We start from the raw sequence: 12,438 nt of genomic DNA, 5'->3' as shown, positions 1-12,438 counted from the left end.
ACCTTATAAAGAAGAGCAAGTAGAAAACATGGCACTTGTTGAAGAAATTAGCCTTAAGTAGAACCCAATTCTTCTGACCTCTAGATTATACCACTCTCCTTGGCATATTAGAAGCAATTTTCTACTCTGGGAAAGTAGGCAGCCATTAATTTATGATATTCCTATAAGTGAACAACATTTATCCAAAAGTATATTTTTCAAGTTTCCTTACTAAATAAAAGGCTAAAAAGCAATTTTCTTCAACATTACCATTAATGTTATAACCTCTAGTTATATAGAAACCAAATGGACAACACAATTTTTCATGCTTTCATTTCTTTGCCCATCTGTTAAAACTTAATATATTTAGCTAAACTATACATTCATGGTCCAATGCATTTTATCCTTGCAGATTCTGTGACATTGAAATTCTACCCTCTTGCTTTAGTGGAAGGCCTCATTTTCTATTCCTGGGGCTAGCAGCATTCCATTTGACATTTGATGCCCATGAGATTTTTTTTATAGAATCTAGGTTATGAGATTGAGTCTCTTGCCACATATTTTAGAATGGAAACCTGTGTTACTTTTCCCAGAGGTGTTTTACATTATGCTTTTCTTGAAATGGTTTTTTTTATTTAAAAAGAAGCCACCAATGATAAAACCATTTGTGTAATAATCACCATTGACTGGGGAGCTCTTTATTTGTTTTGAAGAGAATTTGTTCAGAGGAAAGCTACAGCAATCCTCTCTTCTACCCCTAACTCAAAGCAAAAGACTGTTAATGTTACAATGATACAGTGGGGAAAATTTCTCCTACTATAAATTTTAAAGTAACTAGACGCTCTTTTGAAAAAGATAAATGACGAAATGTGCTTAAAATGACTAGTACATACGACTGGATGCAAGGGCTTTAGTACAAACACAATACAATGAAAGTTCCCTGTCTACTCATCTTGACAAAGGTATACATTCAGTTATTTTATCTTCTAAAATAAACAATACATAATCAACATAAATAATTACTAAAAGTGAACTCTACTAAATTTAATCACAAAGGAAAATTAAAGGCAAGATATTTGGTGTTTCAGAAACTGATATACGTCCTAATGCAATTGTTACTTGAACTTTATACTTAGCATCAACTTGTAATCGCTGAAGGATATCTGCTTTATATCTTTCTATGTTGGCCAAATTGACTCATTTGACATGAAATTTGATTAAATTTAAAATTAACTATATCTGATATAATATAAAAGATAAAAATTAATGTATACTCATTATAACAGAATCAATCAAAATTATATCTCCTAACAGTAATCTTTTCTTCATTCCAGAGTTTCTCTCACTGTCTAGTAACTGACACATTATGATGTACAAAAAGTGCCTATGGGGAAAAAAGTGAATTAAGTTAATCGACTAAACCAAATAAAATCATAATAATGAAAAGAAAAAATATAAAACTAACACTGGGGCCGGGCGCGGTGGCTCAAGCCTGTAATCCCAGCACTTTGGGAGGCCGAGACGGGCGGATCACGAGGTCAGGAGATCGAGACCATCCTGGCGAACACTGTGAAACCCCGTCTCTACTAAAAAATACAAAAAACTAGCCGGGCGAGGTGGCGGGCGTCTGTAGTCCCAGCTACTCGGGAGGCTGAGGCAGGAGAATGGCGTGAACCCGGGAGGCGGAGCTTGCAGTGAGCTGAGATCCGGCCACTGCACTCCAGCCCCGGCGACAGAGCAAGACTCCGTCTCAAAAAAAAAAAAACTAACATTGGGCAGGTATTTTCTATATGCCAAGTACCATGCTAAGCATAACAGTAAATATTATTTTCTTTAATCATCACAAAAATATTATGAGGTGGGCATTATTGTTTTCCTGCAGAAAAATGTGATTTTGTAGAATAACCTCTCAAAATAACATGACCAGCAAATATTAGTGCTCATACTCACACTCAGATCTTTGTGGCTTGAATTACACAGCCATTATACTCTTTTCATCTATTAACTTTAGTTTAGAACTTGCTCTAGTGCCACAACAAAAGTCACCTTTTTAGTATAATATAGACACTACATACAGACATTTGAATTTAAATTTTATAGCAACAAGGTAAGAGTGCTTGCTTTTGCAATTAAATATTTGCATGATTTAAATTCTTTCCTTTTCCAAAGATGCTAGGTAAAACGTTAGCCTTTATTCAATTTGTTCAGCATCACAACCCCTATCACCACCACCACATAACCCATCATCTTCCTTGTCTTATAAGGCATAGTAGTTACTAAGGCCTTTCTCTGTCCTAAGTATTGAGCTAAGTTATGCAACTCTACAGATTTATCTAAGTCATTGCTTACTGGTCACCAATCAGTCTTTTTTTTTTTTTTTTGGTCCATTAGTGGCCAGGCTTGGTATATTCGTTATTTGAAAAGCTATTAATATGTGAGGTAATATTACAGATGTGCTTTAAAGCAATGTTATTGCTTTATTAAAAGGTGATATTTACACAAAAAATTGAAAGTAAAACACCATTTTTCTGTTAGCATTTTCCTAAGAAGTGATGCTGGGGAAGAGGTTTATCTGTCTTAAATTTTAATGGGCTGATTCTGTTAAGGAAATAAAATGGAGAATCATGCAGTTTCTTCTCAGTTTGCCAAACTGATTTTCTAATGAGTCTATGATAGAGTTGATATTGAGTTTTGGCATGCAAAAGCTGTTTTAAATTGGTAAATGAAGAAGCAAAGAAATACACAGTATTGATGCATCCTACATGTGAAATTGTCTTTTTTATAGCACTCACATTATTATTTTTCTTCAGAATGAATTTGATTTTCCAAATTAGTACTCAGAATATGTACAGTAAGTTGGTTAAAGAACCATTATTATCAGGTATTACCTTTTATAGTTGGTTATTAGCTGTACATTGACACAATTTAGTCAGTTAACTAATAGTTTTTAGATTTTGACACTCTTGTCATCAAGAAATGCATGACATTGTATCCAAAGCTCTTGATGCTGCAGCCACTGCTTCACACAGCTTTTACTTAGGATGAGAGCATTAGCTTTAAAAGTCCTCCTCTCCTCAGTTTTTATATACTTTTTTCTCCCACTCAAAACTCCCTTTTGTTATTTTGTACCATGGATATGTTAAAAAAAAAATCTGAATCAGAAAAAAATTGATGATCTAAACAGGAAGATCCATTTTCATTTGTTTATTTCTGTTTTGTAATATGTGTTATTGTTCTCTGTATGAAATTGATGACTGTGTGATATTACAGCCCTTAGGTTGCTGTGTGCTGGAATTTATTTAATATGCTAAACCTTATGAAGTTGATATCATTCTAGCCACAGTATTTGAAACTGGAGGTAGTAAATATCTTCATTTTAAACTCTTTTAATTAAAAGTAATTAAAAATTCCCTAACTAGGACTTTGTGACAATTTACTAATGGTCATCTGAATCTAAAAGTTGTGTTATCAGTAATAGAAATATCTTGCAATTCAGATTTTCCATAATTAGTTATGGGATTTAAAATTTAATGGTGGCATTAGAATTCTGGTAGGATTCAAATTTATTTTAAAAGCTTTAAAATGCCATTTTATAACCAAATAATAATACATTTGGATGTCTCCCTAAAACCAAATGAAATCACATACTTTTACAATCAGGTAAAAGTGTTTATTCTATTTACTACACACACCCAGCAAATTCCACTGTGCTGACACTGGATCAAATATTGCCACTATCATAATCTGTAGAAAGAAGGAATTAGAATATTTAAGTTAAGTGAATAGACTAACACTGGCAAGTTAAATTATTACAGAATTCTGTGTTTAAGAATAAAAGCAATATTCTCTTTTGCTTAAAGTCTATTCATAAACAATCAATAAACTAATATTTTCTTTTGGAATATTATTTATCAGTGTAAGACTGTTCTAAGTGTAAATTTTTTCCAATCTCTCTTATCTTTATTCAGTGCTGAATAAAAGAATATTGTAAAAATCCCCACATTTTGCTTAAAAAAGAGAATAGTATGCTCTTTTACATGCTCTTCTTGTAGACTCGACAAAAACAAGTATGATTTGTCAACTTTACTGAATGTCTAGCAATAAAGTAAATGCACTAATTAATCACATTATAATAGAAATATCAATTCAAAGTATAACCTTCTGATTTGCTTCTGTGATGGGCAAAACTGGCTGATGGTGCATTGGTTAAACATTGGATAAAATGTTTATCCTTATTTCATTTTTTTCCTGCTAAAACCACTGTTGGAGGTAGGCCCATAATATTAAAATGACTAGCTCTTGCTCCATAGTTGTGTTTTGTGTTTTTAAATATCAATTATTGACAGATATCATAATTACAGCTACATAGGTATCCAATATTGACTTACCAATATTCATTAATTGAAGAAAACAATTTTAGGGTGAGATTTACCTGGGGTGAGAGTTCCTGAGACGAATAGCTTTCAAGAGCAAGCATAGGCAGAGTTTTGAGAACGTATTTGAACTTTTAGTAGAGCTAGGTGAATCGAGGAATGCGATGGGTTCTATGACTGTCAGAATGAAGACTAGAACCTTTCCTGGGAGCATGAGGGATGAGGGTCATTGGCAAGCCAGTACTGTTGAGCTGCTTATTCCTTCTATTGTAAAGGTGTTTGCCTCTGTCTTGTCTTTCAGTCCTCCATAAGCAACCCAGAGAAGTGTGTCTCTGTCTGCTAGAGCTTGGCCGGATTGCAGCCAGGTAGGTCAAACCACTGCAACTATGTCAAGACTAGACGATTTCAGCATCCAAGCAACACAGAAGCTTGCTGGCTTTTCATTGCTCATGTTTAACCTGGATGTTGAGAAGCTACTCATTCGTGAATGATAATATGAACTTCTTTAGGGCAGCAGTTGACCAAACTAAAAGTGTGCCACCAATATTCTTAACCTCAAGATCTTGTTGTCAAAGCCACTAAGTCTAAGCATTTGCTAATATCGTTTAATAAAATACCTTTTCCCTCCAAAACTTTCCTGGGGGTGGGAGAGGACATTGTACATGCAGTTTTATATGACAGTTCTCCTTAGTGGAAGTCTATTCCTATATTCTGTCTATCTTCCTCCTCCTTAACCTCCTCACTTCCTGTTTACTTTTTAATCATTTTCAGCCTCCCTTTTTGTTCCTTGTCTTACTTTCCCTCATTCAACATTTTGCTCTTTTAGTTTCCACTTCTGACTGGGATGGTAGTTTTAAAATTATCTATGTTTTTATTAGAAAAAATATAGAATGTTATCCTTATGTAGAAGCCTCTTTGAAACCTGTTTTTTCCTGTAGGAAGACAAAAGAAGAATTAATTGCAGAAATCATAGCTAAAGAAGCAGAGGAAGGAACTCTGTTAGCTAAACCTACTTGCTTTGGTTTCATGTTTTCCCATTTATTATATTGCATATACCATCAGACAGGGCTTCTGGCCAGTCCGTGAAGCCCAAAGAACAAGAAATGAAGATACAAACGTTTGAAGAAGTCTTGATGCAAATTAAAAATTTAAGATTAATTAGAAAATGGTTTCTTATCCACATCTCAGTGTACTTTTAGGGTTGAGATCAGATGAATAAGTAAGATAAAGTGAGAACTAACACTGAATGAATATTCTCAAAGAATTTATTAATAAAATCAAGAAAAAAATGGGTGAGCACACCAGCAATTTACAACATGGCTAGAAAACTTGCTGCCAATTAATAGACCTTTCTTTGATCCAATAGAAAATTAACCTGTAATCACAATATGTAACCTCAAGTTCTTTATATCATCATATCAATATAATCTTCATGAATTGTGCATCGGGTATACATTTTATTTTGCCACAATAATTGGGTGTGCAAAATATTGCTTTAATGTTTTTCAATTCAATTGAATATTTTTGAGTCTTACCTTAACAGGGAGTGAAAAAAAACAATTTGAGACATGTGAAGATTTTTCTATTTACCTCACACTCTTCCCAGTTAATTGTGGGAAGGCCTCTGGGGGAGAGCTCTCTAGTCTTGGTGCTCTCAGAAGTCTACTGCGCAGGCAGAGTTCAAACTTTTGGCATCTGGCTGTTTCCTAGGACTTCGTTCTCTCTGATTGCTGTCACATACTTGGGTTCTGTGAAGGAGCAGGATAAAGATACACCTCTTGCTTCTAGGACCCTGCCACACCTACTCCCCCACCAAACCTTGGGGCTTCTGGCCTGGAAGACAAATGGCCTTGAGTCAAGCGAAAACCAAGGACTTAGCATCTATCGCTTAAGAAAGGGGAAGCTGGCCGGACGCCATGGCTCACGCCTGTAATCCCAGCACTTTGGGAGGCCGAGGCGGGAGGATCACGAGGTCAGAAAATCGAGACCATCTTGACTAACAGGATGAAACTGCCTCTACTAAAAATACAAAAAATTAGCCGGGCGTGGCGGCGGGCGCCTGTAGTCCCAGCTAGTCGGGAGGCTGAGGCAGGAGAATGGCGTGAGCCTGGGAGGTGGAGCTTGCAGTGAACTGAGATGGCACCACTGCACTCCAGCCTGGACCACACAGCGAGACTCCGCCTCAAAAAAAAAAAAAAAAGAAAAGAAAAGAAATATGGATTGTCTAGAGTTCCCACTTAAAGAGAGAATTGAGAAGAAAACTTCTTTTTTGCTACTTAAATATTCTAAATATTTCATCAGATAAGCATCTTGCTTCTGAAAGTTGTGATACAGAAGTAAACAGACGGGGTTATCCTATCTCTAGAATTAGGTGGGATTTATACATTTTCCTCCAATTTACGTTTATAGCATTTGCCTTATTTCTGGATTTTATTTTATATATTGCTATTATGTATTATATTACATGAGCACTCTGATTAGGGAGCCCGCTGAATAAACATTTAATCATAGGCAAGCCATCAAAGAACAAGACAAGCTGCCCAATTATAAAATGCCTTTAAGGATCACCTTTCCTCCAGCTCCGAGTCTGGCATAAATTGTCCCTTGTTACAGGATGTACAACAAATTAAAATCTTAGTTAATGAAAGTGAATTATAATGGCCTTGTCATTTTCAAGGTGATACATTATATGAAGGGTTCCTCCCACCCAAATATTTTAAAATTGTGATTTGGGGTTGTTCCATTTCTGACCGTGCTTCATTACCATGCAACCTGATAAAAGCAGTGATTATTCACTTTACCAAAAACTAAATTATGGATTTTACAAAAGAAGATCCACAAGGATTAAGATACCCCTTACATAAAAATATTTAATTTGCAAATTTGGCCTTTTATCTTCTTTACTCATTTGGATGGTGTGAAGTATTGTGTACTTCCAGCAATAAAAAAAATCCTAATAAGTTATTCAACAGTTATGGTGCTACTGTTGTTTTAGTGTGTGACGTGATGGTAAACAGTTGAATACCAGTAGGATAGATTGAACATTTAAGTAAGAATGTCTAGGTTTCTCTCTGGATATATTTAAAGTTTTTTTGATTTTGATGCAAATTCAAATGTGTTTTACAAACAGCAACCCAATAAACCCGGATCTTACTGTTTTACCCCTGTGTTGAAGCATAATTAGTTGAAAGAAAAAAGAGAAATTCTCTTAATCTAATTTTACTCCTAAATTTTGCCTTACATACATTAAACATACATCTTTTTTTTTTCCTTTTTTTTTTTTTTTTTTTTTTGAGACGGAGTCTGTCTCTGTTGCCCAGGATGGAGTGCAGTGGTGCAATCTTGGCTCACTGCAAGCTCCACCTCTCGGGTTCACGCCATTCTCCTGCCTCAGCCTCCCCAGTAGCTGGGACTACAGGCACGCACCACCACCATGCCTGGCTAATTTTTTGTATTTTTTAGTAGACGTGGGGTTTCACCATGTTAGCCAGGATGGTCTCGATCTCCTGACCTCGTGATCCGCCCGCTTCCGCCTCCCAAAGTGCTGGGATTACAGGCGTGAGCCACCACGCCCAGCCGAAACATACATCTAAATGCTTAAATTTGTGCCTCTCACAAACCCATAGAGGATTATACAAATTAATAACTTAAAACAGTTTTAGGCAGAACTAGAACTGATTTTGGGAGCGCTCTCAATAATCACAACAGTAATTTGCACACAGAGCAGATGAGTTTAAACCTTAATGAAGTCTCTAGTACAATATTGTGAGTTTTGTGTTTTTCATCATTGAAAGATGATGTATTCTTATATTTGATTTGAAACACTTTTCCAGATTATATAAACAAAATTTTAAAACTATAAACATCACTTTGGAAATGATTCCCAGTGCGTTTCTGATTCTCTGCCATGTTTTCCTCTCTGGGGACACTTAGTGAAGCTCCTTTGCAAGCTGTGGGCTTCTCTGAGTTCTAAGATGGCTGAATGAGACCACTTATTTTTGTTCTCATGGGCAAAACTTCCTGTATTTTCAACTAAATAGAGCTATCATCACTGGAGAGTGAAATCCCTCTGCTAATATTTTGGAAAAATATCAGTTTCTGAATATAAAATATGTGTTTGACTTGTGAAAAGTGAAACTCTGTATAAAAGCAAGTTAATAAAACCTCAAAGATATTTTTAATGACAGTGCTTTGATATTCATTGCTGAAAACAAAGTTAGTATAAATTCAACATTTTTTGACTGTAGAATTAAGATGATCCTTATAATAGAAGTAAAAAACAACTTTTGATATTTTCATTTGGGGTCATAATAATCAGTGGTAGAGTGGAGTTTGTTATGATTTTTATTTTTTAGTATTTCCTTGATTTGGAGCAAAATTTATGACCATTTAAAAGAAATATACCTTCTGAACATTTTCTTTAATCTCTCATTTTAATTCATGGCCTTATGAAAGGAAAAGTTACTTAAAAGAAAAAAATATTCTTATACATAGATGATTAACTGACCCATCCTATTTAAAGCACTTGAACTAACTGCTAAGAACATCATATACTTTCACATGGTTGAAATTTCCTTCCAAATCTAAATCAATCTTTAAATTGCTTTAAAACAGAAGATAAATGAGGAAAAAATTATCTTGCAAGAATCTATAAACTGTCTGTTATATGCCTTTAAAAGGGCGGTTTCTTGCACTAGGCTGTAAAATTTGTCCCTCTAACCCTAGTAAAATAGGATCCAGATGTCTTTTGTTTGAAAACTCTAGACTACTAAACAGTTTGAGTAAATTTTCTAGTTCAGGTCTCAGTTTGGGGACTTAGTTATTTTACCTAGAGCTCAAAAATTGTGTCAAGTGCCAGAAAAATGAGAAATCCATTCCTAAAAACCTCATCGTAAAGTCATTAATCATAAGACCTGTTCCCTATCACTTTTTTTCAAAAAAAAAAAAAAAAATGAGACAAGGGTATGTTGCCCTTTGAGTATTCACCCTACTTTCATATCACTGGAGTATAAAGGTATGAGGATATGATTTTAGTAGATTCGACCTTCTTGGTCTCTTTAGTGTGACCCTTAATTTGTTGGAGAACAACAGCTACCCCATTCTAAAACTATGAAATCTTTGTAGTTGGAAGGGAGTGGAAAATACTATAAATGTGTAAAAACCTCGTAGACAAAATAAAAATGTGGAGTGGTATAGAGTTCATGGAAACTAGAATGAAGCAGCCTTTTGGAGAATAGAAAAAAGATCTATTTGATGACTAAATTGGCTTGCAGGTGCAAGCCCCCAACCCAAAGGGAATTTTGTGATTTACAATCTGTTGACATCTCCAGACAGACAGGAAGCCAATGAATTGTATTTAAGTATGCATTTCAGGACTGGCTGACTGTACCTTAGGCAGTTTAAAGTATTCAAAAGCCAATATAAGCAGAGATTTGGGACTTAGTGTTGATTTTTTATGTTCAGTGGCATAACTAATTTTCAGCATTCCCAGATAAAGAAAAATCTCCAGAGAAAGGTTTTCCATGTGTGACTTTGTTACCAATTTTATTCAAACCTAGTCTACTTTGTTTATATTGGACATAGAGCCAAGTCTGTTGTTACTCTAACATATTTATTATTATTTCACTTTGTAAAAAATTTTAAAAATTATGCAATCTTTCCCTGAAAGGGGGCATGAATCCACCTACAATTACAAATGAAATCATATTTTTCCAATTCACCTAATTTAAGTTTCAAATATGATATTTTCACTTATGGATGACTTTTATTTGGCTGTGACTTCTCATGTCTTAAGTTACTCTAGCCTCACTACCAAGTTTATGTTATACTCTTAAGAACATTACACATAACCAAATTTTATAGCTTCCTGGAACTATGATGGCAGAAAAGCTTACAGAGTTTAAAAGGGACTGCTTGCCGAATTTTATCCAGTGAGTTAGTAGCAAAGCTGAATTTATAACTTGATCTGCTAAACTCCAGTACTGAGATTTTTCTGATATTTCATAATTCTAGGGAAATTTGTTTAAAAAATACCTACAGTAATTTTTTTGGTAAAGAATATAACAATATTATTTTGTATTTTAACACCTTAATTTTGAAGTCAACATGATGTCACTCAGTGGTATAATATATTCTAAAAACCAAGAATTTTAGCAACAGAACCTTAGTGCCACAGTTTCCAGGTTGTACAACACTTAATTTGTCGATTAACTTATCAACAATCTCGGATGTTGTGCCATGTGTCAGACACTATACTGGGCACATAAAGTATACTATTTTAATTCCTTCTAATAATATTAAAACATAGAAATTAGAATTTCCATTTTATATTTAAATAAAACTGAGATTCAGAAATAATATATGTCAAGATATCCAGCAATGTCAGATGCATTGAAGATGTTCAGTAGCGGTTGCTTTTCTAAGATTCTTCCTCTTGCCTGCCTCCCTCCACTGCTACAATAGATCTTGAGAACAGGCCATTTTCATTTCTACTTTTCTGATAGAAAAATAGACTCATTGAGGTTAAGTGATTTGTGAAATTTTAGAAGTAGGTTATAAAGGAAATAGAAGAATAAGAACAAACTAACCCCAAAGCTAGCAGAAGAAAAGAAATAACTAAAATCAGAGCATACCTGAACAAAATTGAGACCCCCGAAATCCATACAAGGAATCAATGAAACCCAAAGTTGGTTCTTTGAAAGGATACCAAGATTGATGCACCACTAGTTAAATTAACAAAGAAAAGAGAAGATCCAAAGAAGCTCAGTCAGGAATGACAAGGATGACACTACAATTGATCCCAAATAAATACAAAAGATCCTCAGAGACTACTATGAACACCCTATGTACACAAACTAGAAACTCTAGAGGAATGGATAAATTCCTGGAAACATACAACCTCACAAGATTGGATCAGGAACAAGTTGAAACCCTGAACAGACCAATATTGAATTCTGAAACTGAATCAGCAATAAAAAACCTACCAAAAAAAAAAAAAAAAAAAGCCCTGGGCCAGATGAGTTCGCAGCTAAATTCTACCAGACATACAAAGAAGAGCTGGTATCTATTCTACTGAAACTATTCCAAAATTTAAGGAATAGGGACACCTCCCAACTTCATTCTGTAAAACCAGGATCACCCTGATTCCAAAATCTAGCAAAGACACAGTGAAAAAAGAAAACTACAGGCCAATATTTCTGTTGAACACAGGTGCAAAAATTCTCAACAAAATACTAGGAAACTGAATTTAACAGCAGTTTATTCCTGGAATACAAGATTGGTTCAACGTATGTAAATCAATAAATGTAATTTACCACATAAACAATTAAAAACAAAAATCATATGATCATCTGATAGATATGGAAAAAACTTTTGATAAAATCCAAAATCCCTTTATGATAAAAAAAAAACCCTCAATAAACTAGACATTAAAGGAACCTACCTCAAAAGAATAATAGCCATCTATGACAAAACCACAGCCAACATCATCCAACATCATACTGAAGCAAAAGCTAGTCAAAACTGGAAGCATTTCCCTTAAGAAGGGGAATGAGACAAGGATGCCTACTCTCTTCACTCCTATTCAACATGGTACTGGAATTTCTAACCAGAGCAATCAGGCAAGATAAAGACATAAAATGCATCCAAATAGGAAAGGAAGAAGTCAAATTATCTCCCTACAAAACAAATAAACAAGCAAACAAACAAACAAAAAAAAAAAACACCTAGGAATACATCTAACTAAAGAAGTGAAAGATATCTACAGGAAGAACCACAAAACACTGCAGAAAAGAAATAATAGATGACACAAACAAGTGGAAGAATCAATATCATTAAAACAACCATACTGCCCAAAGCAATCTATAAATTCCACACCATTTCTATCAAACTGCAACTGTCATTTGTTATGGAAGTAGAAAAACGTATTCTAAAATTCATCTTGAACCAAAAAAAAGGAGCCCAAATAGCAAACACAATTTTAAACAAAAAGAATAAAGCCAGAAACATCACATTACCTGACTTCAAGCTATACCCTAAGTCTACAGTAACCAAGATAGCATGGTACTGGTACAAAAACAGACAGAAC

At 34.6% G+C, this 12,438-nt stretch overlaps 1 protein-coding gene across 4 annotated transcripts in view; it reads left to right on the top strand.

Annotated features, from left to right (window-relative positions):
* The window catches only part of GAS2 (growth arrest specific 2), a 187,530-nt gene that overhangs the window by 101,438 nt on the left and 73,654 nt on the right, over window positions 1-12,438 (top strand). For all 4 annotated transcript variants that reach the window (XM_033204651.1, XM_033204648.1, XM_033204650.1 and 1 more), the window contains one exon: window positions 4,654-4,717. In XM_033204651.1, coding sequence (XP_033060542.1) covers window positions 4,654-4,717 — 64 coding nt within the window. The remainder of the gene's footprint in view (window positions 1-4,653; window positions 4,718-12,438) is intronic.

Source organism: Trachypithecus francoisi, unplaced genomic scaffold, assembly GCF_009764315.1.
Source record: "Trachypithecus francoisi isolate TF-2019V2 unplaced genomic scaffold, Tfra_2.0 Lachesis_group8, whole genome shotgun sequence".
NCBI classification, from domain to species: domain Eukaryota; kingdom Metazoa; phylum Chordata; class Mammalia; order Primates; family Cercopithecidae; genus Trachypithecus; species Trachypithecus francoisi.
Note: the sequence above shows the minus strand (reverse complement) of the source record. Positions and strands in the feature narration are given on the sequence as shown.